The 27911-nt window shown below is 56.1% G+C and overlaps 1 protein-coding gene across 4 annotated transcripts in view; it reads left to right on the top strand.

The window, feature by feature from the left end:
• The window catches only part of ATP2A3 (ATPase sarcoplasmic/endoplasmic reticulum Ca2+ transporting 3), a 35182-nt gene extending 11930 nt beyond the window's left edge, over positions 1–23252 (top strand). Inside the window, exons 6-22 of one of the 4 annotated variants that reach the window (XM_088828794.1) lie at positions 226–306; positions 560–645; positions 2412–2876; positions 3705–3793; positions 3965–4067; positions 5135–5266; positions 5937–6062; positions 7451–7669; positions 7836–8171; positions 11114–11334; positions 12299–12501; positions 13290–13375; positions 17659–17792; positions 18233–18350; positions 18890–19007; positions 19246–19336; positions 21864–23252. In XM_088828794.1, the coding sequence (XP_088684920.1) occupies positions 226–306; positions 560–645; positions 2412–2876; positions 3705–3793; positions 3965–4067; positions 5135–5266; positions 5937–6062; positions 7451–7669; positions 7836–8171; positions 11114–11334; positions 12299–12501; positions 13290–13375; positions 17659–17792; positions 18233–18350; positions 18890–19007; positions 19246–19336; positions 21864–21927 (2672 nt within the window). In that variant the 3' untranslated portion in view covers positions 21928–23252. The other 3 variants (XM_055403936.2, XM_055403926.2, XM_088828793.1) reach the window with 3 other exon arrangements.
• The last annotated feature ends 4659 nt before the right edge of the window (positions 23253–27911 follow it).

Raw genomic sequence — 27911 nt, 5'->3', positions numbered from 1 at the left:
TAATGAGCCCACCCTTCTCTTTCTGACTGTACGTTGTAGAGGGGGGCTGTTGGATCCCTCTACAGCTCTTTAGCCAGAACCCCATAGGATGAATAAGGGGACTATGAGCCAGGGGACAGCTCAGCCCTGCCTCCCAGCCCTGGCCTTAACTTCTGGGAATCCTGCTGGCTTTTCTGGGAAGGGGTTCCCAGAGCCACACTCAGCCAAGCTGTTCTCCCTCCACAGTGGGAGACAAAGTGCCCGCTGACCTCCGTCTCATTGACATCAAGTCCACCACACTGAGAGTGGACCAGTCCATCCTGACAGGTGAGGCCCAGAGGCCAGGGGATGGGAGGACTTCACATGAGGCTTCTTGTTTCTTTTTTTAAATATTTATTTATGTATGTATGTATTTGTCTACACTGGGCCTTAGTTGTGATTTTGATCTTTACTTGTGGCACGTGGGATCTAGTACCCTGACCAGGGACTGAACCCAGGCACCCTGCAAAGGGGAGTGGGAGTCTCAGTCACTGGACCACCAGGGAAGTCCCGGGCTTTTCATTTTTGATTCTACATCCAGGTGAATCTGTGTCTGTGACCAAGCACACAGATGCCATCCCGGACCCCAGAGCTGTCAACCAGGACAAGAAGAACATGCTGTTTTCTGTAAGTGCCTTATAATAAAAATAATGACATTTAGATGAATCAGTTAAAGCCCAATGGGAAAGAACCTCACAATCATTGAGAATATGTGAAAATTTCTAGTAATAATAATAATTATTGTGTTTAGTGGAGGCTGCGTGCTTGGCCTTGTTCTAAGACCTTTACCTGTATTAATTTATTTTATTCTCGGATCGCCTTTGAAGTAAGTACACTGGTCTGCATTTTCCACCAAGGAAACAGGCACCAAGGGGATAAGTAAGTTTCCCAAGGTCACACAGCCAGTGAGCGGCAGAGCTGGGATGTGGACTCTGCCGTCTGACCCCAGAGTTTTTCTCCTACCTGCTAGGCTTATCCTGCTTTAAGCTGGAGAGGGGCAGAGCTTGTATACAGTCACTCAACGGAATCCTCTAGAGAGAGGAGCATTGCCAAAATGGTGGAGGATGTCAGGAACCATCCGTTTCTCAGATAAGAAAGCTGATCCCTAAGACAAGACACCAGGGAGAGTGTCTGCTCAGGGAGAGTGACGGGGTTCAGCTCTGGGGGAAGGGATCAGCCCCTGTGGCCCCAGAGAGACCTAACCAGTGATGCTCATGGGCTGCCTAGTAACAGCCTGAAGCCAAGCACAGAGGCCACAACGAGGGGTCAAGCCAACTGGCAGTGGCCCTGGGTGCTAACTTATAAAGTGTCCCCAGAAGTGAGCAGAAAGGGAGAAAGTGATACCCGCAGCCTGCTTGAGGGGAGCGCCCCGCCAAGGTGCCCGGAAGCCTTGGAAAAGCTGCTTTGGGTGGGGAGGGGACACCAAGGGGCACGCTCAGGCATCAGCAGCTGTCACAGGAAACTTTCTAAGGAGGGCGCTCTGGCTAACCGCAGGTCATTTCCTTGGCAGTGCATGCGTGTTTAGTTGCTCAGTCATGTCTGACTCTGCGACCTCCTGGACTGTAGCCTGCCAGGCTCCCCTGTCCATGGGATTTCCCAGCAAGAATACTGGAGTGGGGTGCCATTTCCTCTTGCAGGGGATCTTTCTCACCCAGGAGTCAAACCTGGGTCTTCTGCATTGCAGGCAGATTCTTTACCACTAGTGCCACCTGGGAAGTCCTTCCTTAGCAGAGGGACCTGTATGTGGCAACAGGAGCCGCATGGCTCAGGGAAGAAGAGATACTGAAGCTGCCAGCACCCACTTCTCCAACCTTGGCACGGGGCACCCATCTGAAGGGGATAAGTTATGAGCCTCCCCTTAACAGCTGTGTCTCTCACCTCTGCTGGACCATTTTATAGGAGAGGACACAGAGGCTCATGCTAGGCAGCCCTTGCATCAGGGCTTGGGGATCTTACTGGGGCCTTGGGAATGGATGGACTTAAGCTCAGATTTTCTCAATTCTTCAGTAAATACTGTTTAAAACTGTTTCCCTGAGATCACAGCAGCACCCCTGTGTGGCTGTTTGGGTTGTGTATGAACCTCATTTTAATGGGGTGGTGCTGTGCTGTGCTGTCAGTATCAGCTGTTACTGCCTCTGTGCCAGACCCCATGCTGGCATTGGGAATGTGGCACCAAAACAAGTCCCTGCCTTCATAGAGCTGACACTATCAAGGCAATAAGTCATAACTCGAGACTACATAGCTGCATCTGTCTGGGAGCACTGTGACATGGAGAAAGAGAAAGCCAAGGAGCGGGAAGCGAGCCCTAATCCCAGCCTAAGGGGTCAGGAGAGGGGTCCTGGGCCCCTGCTGAGGTGCCAACCAGCCCCTTTGCTTATCCCTCTGTCGGCCAGGGCACCAACATTGCATCGGGCAAGGCGGTGGGTGTGGCAGTGGCCACAGGCCTGCACACAGAGCTGGGTAAGATCCGCAGTCAGATGGCCGCCGTGGAGCCAGAGCGGACGCCTTTGCAGCAGAAGCTGGACGAGTTTGGGCGGCAGCTGTCTCGCGCCATCTCTGTGATCTGCATGGCCGTGTGGGTCATTAACATTGGTCACTTTGCTGATCCCGCCCACGGCGGCTCCTGGCTTCGAGGTGCTGTCTACTACTTCAAGATCGCTGTGGCCCTGGCTGTGGCTGCCATCCCCGAGGGCCTCCCGGCTGTCATCACTACTTGCCTAGCACTGGGCACACGGCGCATGGCCCGCAAGAATGCCATTGTGCGGAGTCTGCCCTCTGTGGAGACCCTGGGCTGCACCTCGGTCATCTGCTCGGACAAGACGGGCACGCTCACCACCAATCAGATGTCGGTCTGCCGGGTGAGTGGCTGCAGCCAGCTTGGGTGTTGCTGTGTGATGCTCGGCAGGCTGGGCTACCTCTCTGGGCCACTCCCCGACTCCAGAGATGGAGGAGAGAATGTGTGCGCTGTCCCATGGTGGGAAGCAGATCCTGGTTTTCCTGGGGTAGAGCAGCAAAGCCTGGCTGGACATGCATCATTTGGACACCTGTGTCACTCTGTAGGGTCCTGGCAGGCCTCGCAGGCCATCTGTGAACCTGTTTCCTCATCTGAAGTTTGGGTGTGCAAGCCCTGCCAGGTGACCATAAAGGAAATAGGGGAAGGTCAAGTACAGCCTGGGCATCCGAGCCAAGCCAGGTCTGAACCCAGGTTTTATCCTGCTCCACCGTGACGTTCTGTGGTCAGTGCCTGTCATCCGATACACCAGCTCCAGTGACCTGGGAATGGCCCAGGCAGGAATTATTCATTCCCTGGCGCTCGATCCCAGATCCTGGGCTGCTGTCCACATGCTCCAGGGAGTCTGGCTGAGACTCCAGCAGGTCTCTGGGGTAGAGGAGTGGGTGGGGTGATGCGGAAGGCTGTGGGTTTCCCATTCTCCCAGGCCCCCTGATCACTCCTCTCCCACCCCTGCTCCCATAAAACCCTGGAAACCCACGCTCTGTGTCTGAGGCCTTAGTCCCCCACAGCAGCGCACCAGAGGCTGCCCCAGAGGTGGGGGCACCAGCTTGCTTTGCTGCCCTGCAGCCCCTGACCTGCTAGAATCCCTAGAAGGACTTCATTTGAACAGTCCTACTAGGGATTCTGAAACAAGGGTTTGAAAAACACATGGGCACACCCTTGTGCCCCTTAGATGTTCGTGGTAGCCGAGGCCGGAGCAGGTACCTGCCGTTTGCATGAGTTCACCATCTCGGGCACCACATATGCCCCGGAGGGCGAAGTGTGAGTGATCTGCGAAGGGGCACAGGTGGGCGGGGTTTACGGGTGGGCGGGGCTACGTAGGACAATTGTTGAGAGTTGTCATTGGCGAGGCCACCGGGGGGCGCGGCCAACATACTGGGCGTCGCCCAGGGGCGGGGCCGAGAACCCAGTTCTGATGTTCTGGCTCCACAGGCGTCAGGGGGAGCGGCGAGTGCGCTGCGGGCAGTTTGACGGGCTGGTGGAGCTGGCAACCATCTGTGCCCTGTGCAATGATTCAGCACTGGACTACAACGAGGTGGGCCCCTACCCACTTTCAGTGACTTTTCTAGTATCCAGGCGCTCAGAACAGACCTTCCTCCCAGAGTATCCAAGCTCCCAGGATTGGGAGTCCCTGCCCCTTGGGAGTGCCACACCCCAGGAGCACTGCCATCCCCGTCCACTCCACATGCCCCCCCGCCACACTTCTTCCTCAGTTTGGCTTTAGAACCTTGCTCTGGGGCTCTTGGGTTGTGGGGGACTGTAATGTAAAAGGTAGAAAGACCAGGAATGCCTGGGAGAAGAGGTTTAGGGGACAAACGCTAGAAAGTGTTTAAAGCAAAAGGCACAGCCCAGAAATGGCCCACAGGCCACTATAACCTGGTGTGATCTAGGCAGTGAACGCTCTTCCCTGTGGCTGGAGCAGAAGCACGGTGCACACGGGCGGCTCTTCGCCCCTGAGTGGGGGCACTTGGCCAGACCAAGTCAGTCTGATGCCCAGCTGAGGGGCGCAGACAGACAGCAAAGGGTTTAGAGCAGGAGAGCGATATGGTCAGATCTGCATTCACAGAAAGTCACCCAGGTCTCAGCGTGGAGGACAGAGCAGACTGGGCAGGACCGGGGCCAGGGAGCCCTGTGTGGTCATCTGGGCCCGAGAAACGTCAGCTGAGTCCTGGCTGGGGCTTCAGGAAGAGGGGAGTAGGCATGGGCTGGAGAGAGTTTGGAGCCCAAATCCCGGGACTTGGTGACCGGTTAGGTGAAAGAGGGAGGAGGTCAGGTAGCTTCTAGCTGCCGTTCTGGCGACAGTCACTGGAGTGGCACATATAGGGAGATGGAGGGGTAGACTGAGGGTCCGCAGGGAACCAAGTCCAACAGGCAGCAACTGCACGAGTGGGCGCGGAGCTTACGAGCGAGGTAGCAGAGACCTGGGTGGGCACTGGCTGTGTGAGCCCGTGAAGAGTGGTGGAGGCAGGGACATATGAGGCCTCAGGGAGGGAAGAGGGAGGGAAGCAGCAGGGCCTGGGAGCTCCAAGGGTCAGGGAATGAGTGGGAGGTGAGGCCGGGGGCTGCCCCGACCCTCACTCCCTGTACCTGGGCCCGCCCTAGACCAAGGGTGTGTATGAGAAGGTGGGAGAGGCCACGGAGACAGCCCTGACATGCCTGGTGGAGAAGATGAATGTTTTTGACACGGACCTGCAGGCTCTCTCCCAGGTGGAGCGAGCTGGTGCCTGCAACGCGGTGAGCAGTGTTGGGGGCTTGACCACAGTCCATGTGGCTGGGGCTTCTGGGGCATCGGGAGAAGGGAGAGAGGGGAGGGAAGTCCTGGGAGGCTTCTGGGAGGAGGGCGGACCTCAGATGCCTACCTAGTAGGACTGGTCTAGGGAGAAAAGAGAGGAACAGCTGAGTGTGGGCAAGGTCTTGGAGTCAGAAGTTACCCAGCCTCATCAGGAAATCGGAGAAGGCAATGGCACCCCACTCCAGTACTCTTGCCTAGAAAATCCCGTGGACGGAGGAGCCTGGTAGGCTGCAGTCCATGGGGTCGCTACGAGTCAAACATGACTGAGCGACTTCACTTTCACACATTGGAGAAGGAAATGGCAACCCCCTCCAGTGTTCTTGCCTGGAGAATCCCAGGGACAGGGGAGCCTGGTGAGCTGCCGTCTGTGGGGTCATACAGAGTTGGACACAACTGAAGTGACTTAGCAGCAGCAGCAGCAGGAAATAGCAACTCTGGGGCATTTCTGGGGCTGGAGAAGGAGATGGAGGCCTTGAATGTCGGAGTTAGAGGAGGATAGATTCACCACCGTGTAGGGAGCAAGAGGCTCTTCACGGGGTCGAGCAGCTGGCGAGGAAGCAGCCAGAATCGCTGGTCCTGCCCCTCACACCTTGACCTGTCCGGACCCCGCAGGTCATCAAGCAGCTGATGCAGAAGGAGTTCACCCTGGAGTTCTCCCGAGACCGGAAGTCCATGTCAGCGTACTGCACGCCCACCCGCCCTGGCCTGGCGGCCCAGGGCAGCAAAATGTTTGTGAAGGTGGGCCTGCCCGACCGGCCCAGGGCCTCTGCACACCTGGAGTCCCCGGGGGCGTGCTCTCCAGTCCTCTGACGAGCCAGAGCCTGCAGCCGTGGGACACTGGGGGAGGTGGGAGACCCTTGGCAAAGGGATGCCTCCAGAATGAGGGTGGTCAGCCTGCCACGGGGAACTGGGAGGGGGACCAGGTGTCGGGCAGGTAAAACCCGGGCCAGATGCTGAGGCCTGCCCCTCCCTGTGGTCCCAGGTCTGATCTGAGAGGCACTGCCTTGCCACATGACCTCAGGGTCTCCGTGCTCCCACGTAGGCCTTGGGTCCCGGTCTGAAAGCGGGTCAGGCTGGACTGTCTCAGGAGCCCTTTTGCTTCTGATGGGGACTGCTGAAGTGGTTGGTGTTCACACTTGGCGCTTTGTGTCTTGGAAACAGTCCTAAGGAGGAAAGGAGCCAGCTCCGTCCAGAGTTTCTTCTATAGTCCTTCCTGTCACTGATTTTGAATCTGAAGTAGGAGTCAGATTAAGGCAAAATCTTTAAAATCTGCTTTAAAACCTGCAGTGGGAGGGGGTGTGGTTAGACTGTTTTAAAACAAAAAGCTTCTGTATTGGGAGTTTGAGCTTCTTAAAATACCTAGTGTTTGACCATATATATATTATATATATGTATGTATGTATATCAAGGTACTTCCCTGACATTCCAGTGGTTGAGACTCTGCACTTTCACTGCAGGAGGTTCAGGTTCCACCCCTGGTCAAGGAGCTAGGATCCCAGATGCCCTGTGGCTCGGCCACAAAAAACAAACAAACTCCCCCTAGTGTTTGGGGTACCTTTTGGGGAGAGGGAGGAGGCACTGATGGAGGATTCAGAGGTTCTTTCCAGGGTGAGACCCCAAGGCCAGTGAGAAGCCCAGCACCCCACGACCACCCTCCAGAGCCACATCCCCCACACCCTCAGCTGGGCTCTGTTTCTGGTCCCCCCAGCAGGGCTCAGCCCACTTCCCAATGCATAGCACCGTACAGAATTGGAATCGTGGGAGCACCAGCCTGGCAGGGCAGCGGGGTCTGCAGGAGGGTGCCATTCCCACCCTGTCCCCCAGAATGCTGCGTCAGGCCTTCTCAGTTTCAGGCTAATTGCTTGGGTGGGGGGATGTTCTGCTGGGGGCTTCACACTGCATCACACTCTATGTGAGCCCCCCCACCCTCTGGGCTCTCTCACAGTGGGGCCCACTTGGTTCCTGCTCCAGCCTTTTTAAAGATGGATTCTGTTGCGACCCTTATTGTGTGTCCCCTTGGGTGACCTTACTTACCCAAGATCTAGGCCTCAACTCACAGTTAAGCAGGAGGGAAGGGAGGGGTCCCGACTGACCGAGTTGTCTCCTCCCCTGTCCCGTTCCTGCAGGGGGCTCCTGAGAGTGTGATTGAGCGCTGCAGCTCAGTCCGTGTGGGGAGCCGCACGGTACCCCTGGACACCACCTCTAGGGAGCAGATCCTGGCCAAGGTCAAGGATTGGGGCTCAGGTTTGGACACGCTGCGCTGCTTGGCACTGGCCACCCGAGACATGCCCCCGAGGAAGGAGGACATGCAACTGGATGATTGCAGCAAGTTTGTGCAGTACGAGGTGGGTGCTGGGACCCCAAGGCTGTGTGTCCACCTGCAACATGAGGTGGGTGTGCAGTGGGAGGTGGGTGTTGGGGCCCCGGGCCCGTGTGTCCACCTGCAGCACTGGGCAGGTGGCAGGTTGAGGATGGGTCCAGGCCCCGCTGGCATCTGCCCCCTCCCTACAGACGGACCTGACCTTCGTGGGCTGCGTGGGCATGCTGGACCCTCCAAGGCCCGAGGTGGCTGCCTGCATCGCACGCTGCCACCAGGCGGGCATCCGTGTGGTCATGATCACAGGGGACAACAAAGCCACGGCCGTGGCCATCTGCCGCCGGCTTGGCATCTTTGAGGCCACGGAGGATGTGGCGGGCAAGGCCTACACGGGCCGCGAATTTGATGACCTCAGCCCTGAGCAGCAGCGCCATGCCTGCCGCACGGCCCGCTGCTTCGCCCGAGTGGAGCCTGCCCACAAGTCCCGCATTGTGGAGAACCTGCAGTCCTTTAATGAGATCACCGCCATGGTGAGGCCACAAGCTGGGAGCCTGGGGGAGGTGGTGGGCTGGCGTATGGTGGGAAGCACTGACCACAGGGCTTAGAAAGAACGACTGGCCAAGCCCTGCCTCTGCTTCATTCTTATTTTTCCCCAACATCTTATTTCAAAAAATTTCAAGCCCAAAGAGAAATTGAAATGATTTTTATAGTGAATGCTTGTAAATATCTGCCACCTGGAGTCTGTAAATAGCATAGGTATGTTTGCTTTATCACATTCCTGTCCATCTACCCATCTTTAAGCATTTCAGACTCAGTTGTAGACATCAGTACGCTTTGCCCTCACACAGAAGAGGGAACTTTACCATCAACCCATGAGGTTCCTTTACACACCTTCTCCATCAGGCCACAACTCACCATCTCTGCTCTGATTTTTTTTTTTTTTCATCATGGATTATTTTGTCTCTCATGGATTTTCACATGAGTGGGATCGTACAGCATTTGCTGTTTGTGTCTGGCTTTTTTCCTTTGAGGTTTGTCCATGTTGTTGAGGGATTCAGTACCATGATTTTTCGCTTATTGTTCAGTGGCGTTACACTGTGTCATACCAGTCTTTTCATGCCTTCACCTCTGGATGAACACTTGTTTGGTCTGTTTTTGTTCTGTCTCATTATTGATTGCTGACCTTTTTATCAACACTGATCTTTTCCTTAACCTTGATCTCACTCCCCCCGCCGTCTTGACCTGTTTATAATCTTGACCCCCAGCCTATCCCAGTAATTTCAGTTCAGTTCAGTCGTGTCTGACTCTTTGCGACTCCATGAATCACAGCACGCCAGGCCTCCCTGTCCACCACCAACTCCCGGAGTTCACTCAAACTCATGTCCATCGAGTCGGTGATGCCATCCAGCCATCTCATTCTCTGTCGTCCCCTTCTCCTCCCACCCCCAATCCTTCCCAGCATCAGAGTCTTTTCCAGTGAGTCAACTCGTCGCATAAGGTGGCCAAAGTATTGGAGTTTCAGCTTTAGCATCAGTCCTTCCAATGAACACCCAGGCCTGATCTCCTTTAGAATGGACTGGTTGGATCTCCTTGGAGTCCAAGGGACTCTCAAGAGTCTTCTCCAACACCACAGTTCAAAAGCATCAATTCTTTGGTGATCAGTTCTTCACAGTCCAACTCTCACATCCATACATGACCACTGGAAAAACCATAGCCTTGACTAGACGGACCTTTGTTGGCAAAGTAATGTCTCTGCTTTTTAATATGCTATCTAGGTTGGTCATAACTTTCCTTCCAAGGAGTAAGCGGCTTTTAATTTGATGGCTGCAATCAGCATCCGCAGTGATCTTGGAGCCCCAAAAAATAAAGTCTGACACTGTTTCCACTGTTTCCCCATCTATTTCCCATGAAGTGATGGGACCAGATGCCATGATCTTTGGTTTCTAAATGTTGAGCTTCAAGCCAACTTTTTCACTCTCCTCTTTCACTTTCATCAAGAGGCTTTTGAGCTCCTCTTCACTTTCTGCCATAAGGGTGGTGTCATCTGCATATCTGAGGTTATTGATATTTCTCCCGGCAATCTTGATTTCAGCTTGTGCTTCTTCCAGCCCAGCGTTCCTCATGATGTACTCTGCATAGGAGTTAAATAAGCAGGGTGACGGTATACAGCCTTGATGTACTCCTTTTTCTATTTGGAACCAGTCTGTTGTTCCATGTCCAGTTCTGACTGTTGCTTCCTGACCTGCATACAGGTTCCTCTAGAGGCAGGTCAGGTGGTCTGGTATTCCCATCTCTTTCAGAATTTTCCACAGTTTATTGTGATCCACACAGTCAAAGGCTTTGGCATAGTCAATGAAGCAGAAATAGATGTTTTTCTGGAACTCTCTTGCTTTCTCCATGATCCAGCGCATGTTGACAATTTGATCTCTGGTGCCTCTGCCTTTTCTAAAACCTGCTTGAACATCTGGAAGTTCACAGTTCACATATTGCTGAAGCCTGGCTTGGGGAATTTTGAGCATGACTTTACTAGCGTGTGAGATGAGTGCAATTGTGCGGTAGTTTGAGCATTCTTTGGCATTGCCTTTCTTTGGGATTGGAATGAAGACTGACCTTTTCCAGTCCTGTGGCCACTGCTGAGTTTTCCATATTTGCTGGCATAGTCCTTTACGTTGACCTTAATTCTTATATATGGCTCAGTCTTGACCTGATAATGAGCTGGTCACTAACCTTGACCACGACTGTAAACTTGTTTTTGGCCCGTATTTTTGACCTCCATACTGACTTGGTCCCTGACCTCAACCTTAAACATCTTAAACTGATCCTTTACTCAATTCAACCTGGACCCTGATCTGATCCCTGACATTGACCGCACACCCCCCACCACCACAATCTATTACTTTATGTTGACCTCAACTTTGATCTGGCCTTCAATCTTGACCTTGACATCAACTCTGACTTCTACCATGACATCATTCCTGATAGGGACCATAGCCTGGATTTGATCTCTCCCTTAATCTAACTTTTTTATCTTGAATATGAGTCCATTCTTGACCCTGTCTTTCACCTTGGCTGCAACCGTCACCTTAACTACAACCCTTAACTGACCCTTGACCTGGGCCATGACCTTCACCTCATTCCTGACTTGACCTGAACTTGGTCCTTAACCTCAGTCTCATTTTTGACCCGACATCCCACCTTGATTTCATCCTTGCCTTCTTCCCGTCTTCACCTCACCATCTTCTCTGACCTTGAACTTGATCTTCTTCTCCATTTTGTCCTTTTCTGCACTCCCTGCCCTGTCCTTAGCCTCAGCCCCAGATCAGTTTCTAGAATCATGACCTCACCATTGGTTCCATTCAGTCGTCTGCTTCCTCGGGGACAACCCCTAATCTTGGCGACAGGCTGAAGGAGGGGAGTCAGGCAGGTGTCAGGGAAGTTTCTCAGGTGTGAACCCCCCTAACCTGGCCCTCAGACAGGAGACGGAGTGAATGATGCCCCAGCCCTGAAGAAAGCAGAGATCGGCATTGCCATGGGCTCTGGCACAGCTGTGGCCAAGTCGGCGGCAGAGATGGTACTCTCAGACGACAACTTTGCCTCCATCGTGGCTGCAGTAGAGGAGGGCCGGGCCATCTACAGCAACATGAAGCAATTCATCCGCTACCTCATCTCCTCCAACGTTGGCGAGGTTGTCTGGTGAGCCCTGTGTTCCGTCCTCCCAGCCCCCTGGACCAGCTGTGGATCCCCAGGACAGGGAAAATGCCTGGTCTGGGATGGGACGACAGGGAGAATGCCTGGTCCTGGGATGGGGCTGCAGGGATGACAGGACCCATGTCCTTCCCTGGAAGACTGGGACCTTCCAGAGTCCCAACTCAGGGTGGGCAGGAACGGGGACACCCCATCATTCTCCAGAACCCCTGATGTACCTTAGTCCCCAGGGTGGTGCTGGAGAAATCCCCTGGCATCCCTCCAGCCATAATCTTCGCACTTTCAGAGTCCTGCGAGATGGGAGAACTCACCTCACCTTTGGGCAGTAATGTGTTCGTGTGTGTGTGCACATATGGTGTGTGCCTGAGTGAGAGGCATGTGTACACGTGTGCATGTGACTTCCTGTTCATCTTTGGGCACGAGTACAAGCTCCAAGGATTTGTGCTCGCATGTAATCATGTACACACTTAGGTTCACATGTGAGTGATGCCTGTGGCGAATGGTGAGCGCATGTTTGCCTGGCCGTGTAAGAACTCTGCATCTGTGCACGTCAGGGCAAGCGTGTAGATGTTTGCTTGTGTTTTGTGGGATTGTGTGTCCTGCACTAGGTTTTTTGCACACATCTGTGAACAAATGTGTATCTGCTCAGGCACGCACTGTCCATGTATGTGTGTCTGTGTGTGTGTCTTAAAAGAGGACTTGTGTCCTGTCCTCAATGGGAGAGGCCTAAAGGGTGGGTCTATCCAGGCCCCAGAGCTGGGACTGGGGGTTCAGGGGTGGCCCAGTGTGAACAGAGTGTATGCACCCATTTCTCACTCGTGCACACACATCAGAACTAGCAGAGTGAGGCGGGGCTGCTGCAGAGACAGTGGGGGCACTCCCGGGCCTGGGGTGTGAGTCGCAGCTGGACCTTCCATTTGCTGGGGGCTCAAGCCCATGACTGTGGTTCCAGCATCTTCCTCACAGCAATTCTGGGCCTGCCCGAAGCCCTGATCCCTGTGCAGCTGCTCTGGGTGAACCTGGTGACGGATGGCCTACCTGCCACAGCCCTGGGCTTCAACCCACCAGACCTGGACATTATGGAGAAACGACCCCGAAACCCTCGAGAGGCCCTCATCAGTGGCTGGCTCTTCTTCCGATATCTGGCTATTGGAGGTGAGTGGGGCCCCAGCTTTCATAGGGATTCCTGGAGTTTTCTAAGACCCTTGTATCAGTTATACTTACAAACTCCAGACCAATATGACTCAGCCTGGCTTATGTCAAGAGAAACTATATGTGGACTCTTGTAACTGAAAGGACTAGGTATGCTTCAGGCATGTCTGGGTCCAGCCCTCAGACTGTCAGTGGCATATTTTAGCTCTGCCTGAGCTTCATTCTTAAGCAGGTGCCCCTTGGGATGGCAGGATGGTTGCCAAAGCTCCAGCCCTCAAACTTGCCCCATTACAATCCCAAATAAAGCAGAAGAATCTTATCCTATTCAGTTCAGTTCAGTCGCTCAGTCGTGTCCGACTCTTTGCGACCCCATGAATCACAGCACGCCAGGCCTCCCTGTCCACGACCAACTCCCAGAGTTCACTCAAACTCATGTCCATCGAGTCGGTGATGCCATCCAGCCATCTCATTCTGTCGTCCCCTTCTCCCGCCCCCAATCCTTCCCAGCATCAGAGTCTTTTCTAGTACTCCTGTGGAAATAGGATGAAATGCTCAGGCCTGTAATCCACCCGTGTTGTGTCACCTGCTTATCTCCTTGCCAATCACTGTGACCAGGGATGAGCAGCTGCTGACTGCCCGTCAGGGCCACTGCTGACCCCGAGGGGAGGCGCTGCATCCTAAAGGGAGAGAACGGTTCCCTGACAGATTCAGCAAGTTATCGGGAAAGGGGAACAGACGCCAGAAAACCACAGGCGTCCACTCTAGCCAGTTTCTTCCTGCCCTCCCCACAGTGTACGTCGGCCTGGCCACAGTGGCTGCTGCCACCTGGTGGTTCCTATATGATGCCGAGGGACCGCAGGTCACCTTCTACCAGCTGGTAAGCAGGGGATGGCCAGGAAGCCCACTGGGGTCATCTGAGAGGTAGAACTCACAGCCCATGTTGTTGTTGGAGTTCCAGGAGAGAGGGAATCCAGAACCCCACGGGTGGCCGGTGGCTGTCCCTCCCCACCCCTGCACACCTGTAGACACCCACCACTTAAGGAAACAAGCTCAGAAGCCGCCAGAAGCCTAGAGACAGCAGCACAGCCCCTGAGCCAGAGAAGAGGCTGCTCGCTCCCCCTGTCATTCAGTTACAGGGGGCCTCAGGGCTTCACTGCCTGGAAGCCTTACCTTTACTGGGACACTTCCCAAACATTGAGGGCTCAGTGATAGGAGCACCTAAATGGTGGAACTTTTGGCAGAGGGTCAGACTAAGTGATCAATAGTGGAGGGAAGGAATCTGCCAGGCTTTTATAGCCAACCTGTCTCTTGGGGAAAGGACCCATTGACCTCATGAAGTCCCCTGGCAGGCAGGTGCACACCACAGGCCTGGCTTAGTTCAGCCCAGCTCTGGAAGCAAGCACGGAGACGCCACCTCTATCCTGACCTCAACTGCTGTCTGTCCATCTGTCCCTGTGTCTGAGCAGCCAATGCATCTCCTTTGCTTGAAAGAGCCTTCTCAGCAATTCTGGCCAGGCTAGTTGTGGGTTTCTGGTTTAAAGGAGAGAGCTGCCTGGATGTAGACTTTCCTTCCTCTGGTGTGCTTGCCTTTCTGTTTTCCTGTAGACAGAAGAGCTCAGGAGAGGGACCCCGACTTCCTGACCCCGTTTTGGGTGTGTCAGGGAAGCACAGTCTTCCCCACCACCAGGGGCAGTGTGAGGGCTCTTTCCGGGGTTCACAGCTAGGTGGAGGCAGCTGGGTGTGCTTTCTTTCTCCCACCAGCCCTCAAGCACATGGGGCTCCCCTCCTGGCAGCAGTGCAGAACCTGGGCCCAGACCGTTATCCCAAAGGCTGATGGCCCCCAGCCCTCGGCAGATAGATCAGACACCTGCCATTGCAGCTCCTGTGGGGGCGGCAGGTGGAGAGTGGGGATGTGCTGACCATCCTGCTACAGCCTTCCTCCTGTCCCATCACCATCCTTTGTGCTATGAGCCCCAAATCTCCAGGGACTTCCCCCCATATCACCCTTCTGCGCAGTCCCATGCACACCTCCTATGGGATATCCCATGGTCCCAGTGCACTCAGCACATCCAAAGTCAAAATCAGTTGCCTTTTTGCAAACAATTCCCTCTTCTTCCATCTACATCTCAGTTCTGTCTCTTCCCCGGTCACCCCAGCCAGACCCCCGGAGTCCTGCTAGACACACATCCCATACCCACCAGCAGTCAGTCCTCAGTCCCCCTGGGGCCACCTTCCCAACTGTCCTCAGGTCATTTCATTTCTCATGTATCCACTTGCTCAAGAAGTGGCTGTTAGGCACTGACCGTGCCAGGCACAATTTGCTAGAGCAATGGTGGTGACTGACATGGCAGAGTATCTGCAGAGAGTGGCCCGTCTGGTCGGGGAGAGAGCCAGGGAAATGGGCGGTCACGTTTTACGGTGAGCAGTGCTTCCGCAGAGAAAAGGCAGGAGGCAGTGGAACTCGGAGGTGGTCAAGAGTTAGACCTAAAGTAGAACTCTCAGCTGCAGCTGTTGGAACTTCAGGAGAGGTGCCTGGAGCCCCGCTAGCATTCCTGGAGGAATAAAGGCAGGAGAGTAGATTCTGGCTGCCCAGGTTCACACCCTGGTTCTGTCACGCACGAGCTGTGTGATTTGGAACAGACTGCTTAACCTCTCTGTTCATTTCTCCACCCATATAACCTGGGTAATAGACCCTGCCTCATGGGGCTATCCAGGCAATTACCCGAGTCAGTACATATAAAGCACCTAAACCAGCAGCTGGCACGTGGTAAGAGCTATGTAAATGTTTGTGAAACCCAGAGGGAGGCTCACAGGTGAAGGCGAATGGGAAATAGCCAGGGAAGCCAAGGGAAGGAGTAGGGAGAACAGTAGCTTCACCCAAAGAAACAGGCCTGCCACCCTGCAGGGGAGGGGTGCTCACGATGAAACTGTGAGGCAGAAGTTCCAGCCCCTAAGCACTGTGGCCCATGACCCAGGCATAATGCAGGTGCTCACTGCTGAAACCCAGAAGGTCGGAACTGGGCAGGGTGTTTTTGTTTCTGTATGGCTGTGATGGGGCTTCATTGGTGTGCGTGGGTTTTCTCTAGTTGCTGTGAGCAGGGGTTACTCTTCATTGCAACACACGGGCTTCTCATTGCCTTGGCTTCTCCTTTTGCAGAGCCCAGGCTGTAGGGCATGTGGAATTCAGTTGTTCAGGATTTAGTGGCTCTGCGGCAGTTGGAGTCTTCCAGGGATCGAACCTGTGTCCCCCGCACTGGCAGGCGGATTCTTACCCACTGTGCCAGCAGGGAAGTCCCAGGATGTTTATCTGTTGAAACATCTCCTTGTGATCCTATTCTCATTGTCTTCCCTGTGCACGGGCATAGGGGTGCAACCACACACGTGCCCAAATGGGAGGAAGGTCCTTACTGTTAAGATCTGGAGGTGAGGCCTGACGGTGGTGACACAGCCCGAAAGAACATTTGTCCTCTCGGTCAGTCGGGTGGTTTCAAAGTTTAGGACATTTTCTCTGCCCTGTGATCAGTGCCAAATAAAACTGTGCACTTGTCCCAAATACTGGAGCTCAGTTTTTTTGGAGAAATTCCCTCTGTTGATTTAAATAAGACTCTCCATCTCTTTGTCAAGAGAGAAGTCTAGCCAAGCCATGGTCTTATCATTTTGCATTGTACATGAAAGAGGAAAGAACCAGCAGTCCCTTTGGGCTGACAGAGTCGCTCTACCCGCGTTTATGCCCTGTGGGGAATGAGGAATGGATTTCCTGGGCAGGAGGTCAGGCTGCCGATCATTTTACAGATTTCTCTTTGAGGCTTATTTTCGCAGCATGTGGCCCTCATTTCTAAACTTTAATGTTAAAAGGATCACTGTTTCAGAGGAGGTTCCAGGGGCCAGATGTTGGAGAACAGAGCTGTGTAATGGTTGTGAATGTTCACGCGAATCCCCGTGCTGCGGAAGAGAACGAGACGGAAGTTCTCACGAGTGGCCTCAGTTCAGTATCCTGTTACAGCAGCTTCTGAGAGCAAGGTTCAGGGGCAGGAAGAAAACTCCCCTGGGGCCACAGGGGCAAGCGCCACCTCCCTTATCTAGTCCTGAGAGCTCCTTGTTCATTGTGGAGAAGCCGTGTAGCAAGCCTGCACCTGACCATGCATGTGTTAGGCCTTGTCACGAGCGAAGGGCAGGTCTGGTAGAGCTCGATTTCAGTGGCAGAAATGAAGAGAGGTGTGAATGGAATCTTATTTAATAATCGTGACTAGGGCCCCAGTAGCCTCATCTTCTGGGTTTCCGAGGTGGCACTCGTGGTCAAGAACCTACCTGCCAGTACAGGAGACATGAGACTTGCGTTTGATCCCTGGGTCAGGAAGATACCCTGGAGGAGGGCATGGCAACCCACTCCAGTATCCTTGCCTGGAGAATCCCATGGACAGAGGAGCCTGGCTCCTACAGTCCATAGGGTCGCGTTGCAAAGAGTTGGACATGACTGGATCGACTTAGCACACACGCTCACAGCCTCATCTTCTACCAGCCAAAGGTGAATTCTATTCAAGTATAATTTTGCTGATCGATTTTCATATGCATTTACTTACCTGGCGTTAGTCACTCAGTTGTGTCCGACTCTTTGCAACCCCATGGACTGTAGCTCACCAGGCTCCTCTGTCCATGGGATTTTCCAGGCAGGAATACTGGAGTAGGTTATTTCCTTCTCCAGGGGATCTTTCCAACCCAGGAATCGAACCTGGGTTTCCTGCATTGCAGGCAGATTCTTTACTCTCTGAGCCACCAGGGAAGCCCAACTCATTTGGTGGCTTCAGTTAATCACTGCCTCCCCCAACCCCTGCACCTCTGATACTCAGGCCCTCACCCCCCTGATTCCAGGGCCCCCTGCTGTCCTCCCCAGCCTAATACCAGCTGTCTCCCCTTTTCTCACCACAATCCCACCCCAGAACATCTTGCCCTTCTCCCTGGCATAGTGCAGCCCCTCTGTCCCCATCCTGGGTGAGCGAGCACCCCTCCCTGGGCCCTCCCACAGCAGCACTGGCCGTACCGTGTCCTCAGATGTAAGCTGAGGGTGAGGGGGTGAGTGAGGCTTCCCTCTTCCCATGCCCTGGTCCCACCCCTGACCACTCTTCTTTCTGCCTGCACCCCATCTCACCTGGGTGCCTCCAGAGGAACTTCCTGAAGTGCTCTGAGGACAACCCGCTCTTTGCCGGCATTGACTGCGAGGTCTTTGAGTCACGCTTCCCCACGACCATGGCCTTGTCTGTGCTGGTGACCATTGAGATGTGCAATGCCCTGAACAGGTGGGCTGGCAGAGGGGCCTGAAGCGGGGGCTGGGACGGGGGCTGAGGGTCAGTAGGGGCCCAGGATTGGGGTTGGAGGTGTCCAGAATTACAGTCTGAGGATCAGAAGGGTCCAGAGAAGGGTTCTGAGAACCGATAGGGGCAAGAATTGGGATCCAGGGGATCAAGGGAGACATGGTTGAGGTCTGAGGAAATAGAAGGGCCAGGATTAGGTCTGAGGGTCAGAGAAAGGGGGTTTGAGCCCCAGGACTGGCCCCTGGGGGCTGAGTGGGCAATAGCCACACACACCCCCGGCTGCATTCCCAGAAGCGCTCCGGATCTTAAAGGACAACGCTGAACTCAGACTAGCTCCTCCCTGCACCTCACTTGGGGGACGGGGGCACCAGAGCAGGGCCTGCCCGTATCCTGGCCTGAAGTGAGTGCCCCGTGTGCCTCAACAGCGTGTCGGAGAACCAGTCACTGCTGCGGATGCCGCCCTGGCTGAACCCCTGGCTGCTGGCGGCCGTGGCCATGTCCATGGCCCTGCACTTCCTCATTCTGCTTGTGCCGCCCCTGCCTGTGAGTCGTGCCCAGCCCTGCTCCCCTCCTCCGGCTCCTGGGGTCACAGGGCCGTGACTCTCCTCTGAGGCTGGGCCTTTCCGGGGCCTCTTTGTGATGAAAACTGCCGGGTGGCTGTGATGGGGGAGAGGTCTGATGGTGCTCGATGACCACATGGAGCTGGACCCTGGTCAGCCAGATGTTCCCCCACTTCAGGACATCCCCCCCGAGACTTGGGGAACAGAACAGGTCTGGGGGGAGAAAAAAAATAGAAAAAAAAGAAGAGGTCCCCCAAGGCTGGGCCAGGAGGAAAGATGATGCCCTTTCCCAGTGCAGAATCCCTCCCACTTCCCACCAGGACAGAAGGGCATGGTCCTGCGGGTGAGGCCAGGGGAGGGTGCCTGGGGCAGAGGAGACTAAGTGGACACAGATCTGGAGGCGGGACCGGAGGCACGTCTTAGCCGTGCTTGTGAAGAGTCCGTGTAGCCAGGGGTGTGTGAAGCGGTGGATCTGGGGGGCTCTGGGCACTCCTTCCTTTAACTAAGACACCCCCATCCCAGCTCATCTTCCAAGTGACCCCACTGAATGGGCGCCAGTGGGTGGCGGTGCTCCAGATATCTCTGCCTGTCATCCTGCTCGACGAGGCTCTCAAGTACCTGTCCCGGAAGCACGTGGATGGTGAGTGGAGGCCCCAGACTCCCCCCACCGGCTTGCCTCCAGCCCGCCGCCCCGCCTGCCTCCACCCCCAGTCTGCAGTGGGTGTTGGCAGGGGCCGGGGCCCTGGGCTCACCGGGCGGCCGATGGGAGCACTGCTCAGGGCCAGGCCACCTCGCTATCCTCGCTTGCTGCCAGCCCTACCCAGCCCGGCCCGCTGTGCCGTCCTCTGGGTCTTCCCCTCTTACTTCTCTGAGCTGAGCCTGTCGCAATGCAGGTACTCTCAGGACGGCCTCCCAGACACAGAGTGGGCGGCCGCTGACTGTCTCCTCTGGGACCCCAGACCGCACTGGGTCGGCCTCTTTGGTGTCACCTTGTGGGTGGGTGAAAGGGGCGTTTTCTGAGTTCCCATCTCTGGGTCTGTCTTACCTCGGGAATGGAAGGCAGAAGGGCAGGGTGGGGGGTGGTGTGTGGGGGAGTGGGCTGGGGCATGCTGTCCATCTCTACCCACCTCTGCCAGGGGGTCAGAGAGCGGGCAGCTCTGAACCTCCCGAGGGCAGGGAGGTGGGATCGTTCTCACTCTCTGAACTGCCCAGACAGGGAGGAAGCAGGGGTGAGAAACCTGGGACTTAGAGCCAAGGCCTTGGGTCTGTGGCCAGGCTGCTGGCCCATGTTAGGCCCAGAGATGACTGAGGCCTGCGCTGGAGCAGCTGGGTGGGTCCTTAAGGGCCACCTCTGGCAGGAATGTATCCCGGGCCCAGGAGGGGAATGCCTGGGGTGGGGGTGGGGGGCTATAAATAGATCACGTGTCTGGCATTCCACAGGGGCCAAGGCAATCAATCAGCCCCTATCTCCCATGCTGGCCAGCCCTCCTGGGCACTGCAGATATTTTGTCATATTAAAAAGGCCAAAACAATTTGGCCTCCACTCTCTGGAGAAGCTGGCCCACCCCAAGTCTGTCCACAGGGTGACCAGACATGTGAGGGAAAAGGGGAGCTCAGCCAGAGGGGAAAGTGGAGCTGGTGGCAGTGGAAGCCACGGGTACGGGGAGGGGAGCTGGACACAACATTGTGCCTGCTGCGGGGTTCTTTCTGGCTCCACCTCTGGATGCTCGAGAATCCCATGGACCGAGGGCCCTGGTGGGCTATAGTCCATAGGGTCACAAAGAGTCGAACACGACTGAAGCGACTGAGCACGCTGGATGCTCTGGGGGAGGTGAAGGAGGAACTGGCTCTGTCATCTGAAACTCTATCTTCGGTACCCCAAACTCTGGCTGGACTGCAGAGTTGTGGGGTGGTCCACCCAGAAGGCTTGACCTTGGCCACGCTCACTCAACTCCACCGTCAAGCCTCCTGGGGATGTGGGCAGCACAGACAGCTTCATGTCTTCAAGAGCTTTCTTTGGCCAAGAGGTTCCACACATTTTCTCAAGAAGACTCCCAAGTGAGGATATTTCTCAGCCAAGGGGAGAAGCCTCTGTTTCCGGCACTGTTCCAGTGCTGGTTGCTGGATGATGGAGGATTTGGCCAGGTCGGGGAGGGGAGCAGGCCCCTAGCAGGACGGGACAAGGGAGGGAGCAGTCCCTGCCAGGCTGGGGTTGGGGTGATTTATAGAAGAAGTAGGGTTTGAGCAGAGGTTTGAAAGGGGGGGATTGAACTTGGTGGAAGAGGAGCTGGGCTCTTTAGTGGGGCTGGGGCTCAGAGTGCAGGGTACAGGGGTGAGGCCAGAGTGGGGCAGAGGCCTCGATTACCAAGGTAAGGACCCTGGACATTGTCCTCAGGGAAGTGGAAGCCACAGAAGGGTGGAGGCATAGGAAGAACTGGGATTACCATGGAGGGCAGATGGGGGCAAAGCTAGAGGTAGGGAGACTGCTGGGGCCTGTAGAGCTGGTCTGGGAGGGGAGACGCTGAGGCCCAGGGTGAACTCGTCCCAGGCAATGCCTCCGCCTCCACCAATAACCTGAGATGTTGACTGTGGTCCTGGTGAGGCTTGGCTTGTGATCGTGATGCTCGGCTGTCAGGAGTGGCGGGGGGCCTGCAGGCTGGGCATCTGTGCCCACATCAGAGAGATAGGGTGGAGTGTGCCCGCTGGCAGCCCAGACAGCTCTGCCCCGTGCGGCCGCAGTCCCTTGGGTCTCCTAAAGGCAGCCAGGGCGGGGGTGAGACGGGAGACCCTGTTATGTTCCCAAGCCAGCCTGGTGGCCTTTTAGGGAAGTTTTGCAGAGGACTGATGCTCTTGACTTCCCCACGATTTATGAGGAGTGTGTCCTGCAGGGGACTGCGAGTGCTGGGTCAGCCCTGGGGGGTTGCGGGGTGTCCTCGTGCTCCACCTCCTGGCGCTGCCCAGGTGTGGCTGAGCGTCTGTCAGGCGGAGGCCTGTGGGCCTCGCTGAGTGGGGCGGGAGGCCTGAAGAGATTGCGTGTGGACCGATCTGGGAGGGTTCAAGATGCGAGGCGGGCCTGGGGTTTATTCTGATGGCGGTTAGGGAGCCATGGAAGGGAGCAGTGGGCTGAGTCTGCAGCATGATGCCAGGGGCAGGAGGGTGTTGGTGAGAGGCCTTGAGGCAGCAGAGGACGAGAGATGGGTGAGGCCTCAGGGTGGCTTGGTTCCTGGACCTGTTCCTGGGGGGAGGTGGTTCACCAGACTGGAAACCAAGAGGGGAAGGTGCATCGGATTCTCTGGGGGTGTTGATGGAACACGTGGGGGCGAAGGAAGCCCCGGGATGTCCAGAGGGATGTAGCAGGGCTGGGGGCCGACCGAGAGATGCTGTGGGAGAATGGGACTCTCCCGGGAGAAGAGGAGGCCATAAGGGCCCCAAGGGAGCCAGCCTGGATGTGTTCTCCCAGGTGTACGTCTTCACACGCTCTCGGGTTTTCTTCCAGAAGACAGGGGCCAGAAGTGAGTGCGGGGAGCAGAGTGGAGTCTCCAGCATGTAGCTCAGAGTGAAGGTGCCTGAGCGTCGCCGCTGCCGCCGCACCCCCCACCCACCTGCACACTCTCCTGCTTGCTCACTGGGCTCACTGCCAGGCCTGGCCTGGGGTCTCCGTCCCCACTCCCTCCTGCCTGGGGGCTCTGTGATTCGGGTCTCTGGGCTCCAGGCCAGGATCTGCAGCCTGTGAGGGGCCTGCCCAGAGGCCGGAGCTGGCCCAGAGCCCTCCTGCCCGGATCCACAAGCGCGCACGCTCACACTCCGAGCGCTTCCCCTGCTTTGAGGCGGGGCATGCCCTCAGCGACCTGCGGGCGTGTCTACACTGATGGAGTTCTGGGAACCACTCTGATCTCACTCTCAGTGAGTGCCTGGTCTGGGGCCTGGTCAGCCCCAGGGTGAAGAGGGGACATCCGGACCCGGCTGTGCACAGCGAGGACAGACAGCCCGCTCCAATTCACTCGGCTTCCTCGGAATCGACTCACGAGGGCTTGAGCCTGTTTCTGTTTATCCATGCAGGGAGTTGAAGACTCACAGAGAGGGACGGGGTGGGGGAGGGGGGCTGAGCAGGGATCCCCCTTTACTGGGACATGCCCAGCCTGCCCGCCTCAGCTCCAGACTCAGGGTTCTCTGTTCCAAGCAAACAAAACATGCCATCTCTGCGTTAACTACCCTACCAAGCAGAGGATGGAGTTGCCCCCTGTGTTCCTGCTGCCTGAGACCTGAGACCTCCGTGGGATCGCTGAACACTGTGCCCTGCCACCCAGCCCAGGGCTCAACCATCTCCAACTCTGCATGGCCGGATGATCCTTGGCCTTAGTCTTTGCCCCTGCCCCCCGCACACCCATGAGCCAAAAGGGTGTCTGTCACTGAGAATGGCTAGTTATCAAGGGCACATTCCCTCCCTCCGTCCTTGCTGGAGGGACCCACATGCACCTGGATCCCCTCCGTGGAGAGAAGAGAGCGTTCGAGGGACACACATGTTCCTCTCCACTCATCTTTTGCCCCTCCGGCAAAGATTAGCTCGGCACAGAAGCAGCAGTGAGCAGTGACTGCGTCCTTGCCCCTCCTCAAGAGTGTACAGAGTGATTATTTTATTTGTAAATCAAGACCCACGTCCCATCCTGGTCCCCAGAATCAAAAGCCCCCTCGGCCTGCCTTGCAGACAGATGGGCTCAACATGCAGCGGCCCCTCCCGTGCCTTTGCCCTCCCTTCTCTTGAAAGTGAGAGGACCCAGAGTCTCCTTGTCTTTGTAGGGGAGGAGGGCAGAGGGGAGGGGCGGCGGCCTGTACCCACCTGCTGACCTGCAGTCTGGTAGAGAAATAAAGGTTGAGTGTCTGGGGCCGTGAGGGTCATCACTGTGTTTCCTGGGGAGCGGGCCCCCGTCTCTGCCCGCTCCGTGCTTCCCTTGGGGGCTCCCACCCCCTGGGCCCCCTCCCCCAGGATCCATGAGCAAGATCTGGGGCTCCCATGCCCCTAGCCAGAGATCTCGTCAGACAAGGGGCAGGGGAGACCCTGACTTCTGGAGTCGAGTCTCTGGCATGACCGCCTTCTCCTTAGGTGCACAGCACTCGACAGTTTGGGCACGTGATCAAAGGCCTTTACACGTCATTCATGGGGAAACGAGGCTGGGCGGGGTCCATGGGAAGCAGGCCTGGGCCTGGAGCCTGAATATCAGGGGTCCCATGTTCCCCACAGAGGGGACCCCAGCCCCGGCTGTTCCATGGGTCCTGTCTCTCCCCAGGTACCGTCCATCTCTGGTCCTTACCAGCCCCACTTGAATGCATCCCCCCAGGACTTCCTGAGGCTCACCCTGTCCAGGGACCCCGTGAGGTTGCTTGTCATGAACTCCTGACTCGCCCAGACGGCCCTGCCCTCCGGGACTGGGGGCTCTGGGAAGGGAAGAGCCAGGGTCCCCTGCCTCCCTCGTTTTCTCTTAAGGGAGGACTCACTGCCCTGGGGAGGGGACTCGGGCCCTGCCCACAGGGCCAGAGGTGGGACCAGCTCCATAACCAGTGGGCCTCAGTGCAGAGTGAAAATGGGAGCCTCTTGTTCAAAGATTAGGAATTTCTTTTCTTTTTTTGACGGGGACCATATCTAAAGTTTTCGTTGAGTTTGCCACATCATTGCTCCTGTTTTGCACTTTTTGGTTTTCTGGCCCTGAGGCGTGTGGATCTTAGCTCCCCAACCAGGGATCAAACCCACACCTCGCTCATTGGAAGGTGAAGTCTTACCCACTGGACCACCAGGGAAGTCTCAAAGAATTTCATAGCAGTGGCCACAGAGCAGTAAACCACACATGCAGGTCTTCTCTGAGCAAGAGGGCCCCGTGCAAAGCACGGATGGGACATCCAGGAAGCTGGCCATGACCAGAGCAGGCAGTACCTGCCCTTAGGAGCTGCCAGGTTTTATTTGGGGGACAGGGTTTGACACAGCTTACCGCAGGACCTGGGATTGAAAAGGTTTCCCCCTTGTACAAGGTCCATTTCAGATCACAGAGCCTTTACACACACCTCATCTTGGGCGTCCTCAACCAGCTCTATGAGATGGGCCAGGCATGGCTCTGTCTGGCCTGATCATCTAACTGGCCCTCATCTTGACAGACAGGCAGTGAGTGGCCCTATGATGGGCCTGGGGGTCTGCTCAAGGACACAGGCGGGCTCCAGGGCTCCTGGCAGCCTCTGGGGCGCGTGGCCAAGCCTGCTTTGCCTCCGCCCCCACCCCTCAGGCCTGCCCAAGTCCGGCCTTGTCCAGCACACAGCATGGAGCCTGATGGGCCAAGACGGGGCGGCCAAGGTAAACAGAGGTTTCCTACCTCACGGGCGCGGGCCCAGGAGGGAATTCCGGGGAAAGCCCCGGCATGCTTCAGTCTGGATCAGGGATGGCAGCCACCAAAATGCCCATGGCCTTGCCCTTGCTTCCTCCAGAGGCCAGGATTTTGTGCTTCTGTGTCCCCCCCACTACACCCCACATCTGGGAGGGAGGCCCACTGGGGCTGCGTTGGGAGAAGTGGAAGAGCAAACACACAAAATGAGGACATGTCCACACACAGACCTGAACCCAGGGGTCCACAGCAGCTGTATTCACTGTGGCCCCAAACTAAAACAACCCAGACGTCCATCGACGGGGAAGGATAAACAAACTGTGGTGTGTCCATACTGTGGAAAGGCAACACCCCCCTCCGCCAGCAATAAAAATCAGTGCAACAGAATTCATGACGCTGAAAACCCTGGTGCTGAGGAAAAGAAATCAGAACCAAAAAACAGCCCTTACTGAGCAATTCCAGCTCTGTGAAATTCTAGACAAGGCAAAACAAATCTAGTAACAGAGCCGGGCTGGGAGCCGGAGAAGATTGACAGCAAAGGGGCGGGAGGAAGGTACAAGAGGGATGGATTGCGGTGGGGGTGGGGGTGCGTTGCAGGCATTTGTCAAAATTCTTCAAACTGTGTGACTAAGATGGGTATATGTGATTGCATGTAAGGTGGCTCAGATGGTAAAGAAGTCGCCTACAATGTAGGAGACCTGGGTTCCATCCCTGGGACAAAAGATCCCCTGGAGGAGGGAATGGCAATCCCCTCCAGTATTCTTGCCTGGAAAATCCCATGGACAGAGGAGTGTCTGGCTGCAGTCCATGGGATCACAAACAGCTGGACACGACCAAGCTACTGAACGACAATAACAAATTTACACCCTAATGCAGTTTGATTTAGAAGAAAGAGAAAAGAGGCGGGGGCCAGAGGGGGCTGTGGGTATGTGGCTGCTGTGGGTGTAGCATCTTCAGCATCAGCAGGAGGTGGACCTCTGGATGTTTGCCTGCCTGCAAAGTGTGCAGTGCAGGGGCCCAGGCCAGCCCCAAGTCGCCCCACATTCCAGGGGCAGGAAGAGGCTGAGAGCCAAGGGGAAATGACCCCCAAGCATGGAGGAGAACCAAGGGACTGCAATGCCTCGGACACTCAGGTAGAGGGGCTCCAGCCAGATCATGGCCCATAGTTGGGGGTAGAAGAGGCCAGAGAAGCCATGCAAGGCCTGGGTGGTGGGGAGATGCCAGCCTGGGGACCCTTGCCGTGGCCTCCGCATGGATGCCTGCTCTCCCCACACATCCCCCAGACAGTCCATTTAGACCTGCCCAGGGCCCTGTTCCAGCCGGTGTCTGAGAGGCCGAGGTACCAGGTGAGTCCCTGGGACACTGAGGCTGGCCCAGATGGTCTGGGGAGCTTGGGCTGAACTCCTCTTCGGGTGGTGGTGTGGCCTCTGCAACCTTGGGACGCTGAATGGCCAAGAAGACTCTTTGGAGCCTGTGCGACCCCCTTGAGGGCCTGGGCTGGCCTCCAGGACAGGCACACAGGCCCCCTCCATGCTCACAGAGCCGCTAAATTTAGCCAGGCAGGGGAGGCCGTCCTGGGGCCGAGCGTTTGGCAGCAATGCCTTGTCTCCCTACAAGGCCCGGCCCAGTGCCCGAGCCGGCCATCCGGCCTTTGGGCTTATAAGGCAGGTCTGGCGGCTCTCAAGGGCTGGAGTCTTGGGGTGGGCTCTGGGCCAAGATCTCAGACTTTGGGGAACCTCCTTCCTGGCCACCAGCAGACATCAGAGCTAGTCGCTGTGTGACAGTGGGCACTCAATTTCCAGAGCCTCTGTGGCCTTACCTGTAAAATGGTGATTCTCCAACCAGGGCTGCTATAAAGAAAAGCCCACAGCATTCCAGGCTTCCCTCACCCCACAAGATGTCTAGAACGAACACGGATATCTGTCCCTGGGGATGCTGAAGCTGGGGCTAAGGGTAGGAAAGCACAGCCCTCGATGGAAAGATGCCTTTTAGAACCGGTGAAGGGATGTTGACTCTTTCAGCTGCCTGTCTTGCTCTGCAGAGTTATTCGCAAGGAAAGGAGCTTGGGGAAAGAAATGGAACTTCTTTTATTTCTTTTTGTTTGGGGGGTTATGAGAACATCCCCAAATGAGACCTTCTCCAGGGTGTCCTGTGTTCTAAGGGTCAGGGTCAGAACCAAGACTGTAACAGGAGCTCATGTGTGTGCTCCAGGCAAGCCTGTCTGTCCATGGGTCCATCTGGGGGACCAAGCCTGGCTCCTTGGGGGACAAAGAGATGGAGGAGGAGGGGGAGGACTTGGTGAGGGTGCGAGAGGCACAGACACAGATTGGAGAGGGTCTGCCTGACTTCCTTCCCGTCCTCCCTCCCTTCCTGCATCCCTCATCCTTTCCTCCTTCCTTTCTCATCTCCCTCTCTGCTCCCTTCCTTTCCCCCACCATGCCCGCTCATCCAGCCCCAGCAACCCTCCTGAAATGGTTCAGACTCAGTGTCAGCCTCCAGCCCCCCATCTCCCATTGCAAGCAATTCATGTCCAGGGCCTGCTAGTCCAAGGGCCATGAGGTCAGCTGGGAAGAGGACAGATCCTTTTGTCTGGGGTCAAGATCAAGCCAAACGGATGTGGCTACCACAGCTCTGCCTCCCAGAATCTCTGGATTTTCCTAGAAAAGCCCAGGAAGTGGCACTCACCAGGCCCTCTTGCAGGTAGCATCATTGGACAAGAGTTGAGCCTGAGACTGGCGGGCGCTCTGGGCAAGATGAGGCTGGTCTGTTTGATGGGGGGGATTAGTCTGGGGGAGAGGTAGCGGCTGGAAGGAGCTGCAGGCCTGCCCTCTGGTTGGGGGTGGGGATGGGGGGCCTTGCTGTCCAGAAGGCCGCTCTACCCAGACAAGAGGCTGGGATTCCCAGCCCCGGGGCCTGGCTCCGGGCCCAGAGTGATTTCCCAGTTACAGCCCCGCCAGGAAGAAGACTCCTATCAGACTTCAGGGTGGAGCAGCTTGGACAGGGTAGGGGGCGGGACTGAGGGAACCCTGAACACACCCTCCCTGGGCTGAGGGAGGGTCAGGGAGACCTTCCTGCTTCAAGCGTGGGCTTCCTGTACCTTGCAGGGTGAACTTGGACAATTCATTTCTCCTCTCTGAGCTCCAAGTTTCCTCACTTGCAGAATGAGGTGGAGCTGGGGG

The sequence above is a fragment of the Moschus berezovskii genome, chromosome 20 (assembly GCF_049115385.1).
Source record: "Moschus berezovskii isolate FMDL1 chromosome 20, NW_MosBer_1.0, whole genome shotgun sequence".
Taxonomy (NCBI): domain Eukaryota; kingdom Metazoa; phylum Chordata; class Mammalia; order Artiodactyla; family Moschidae; genus Moschus; species Moschus berezovskii.
This window is presented reverse-complemented; position numbering and strand designations above follow the sequence as displayed.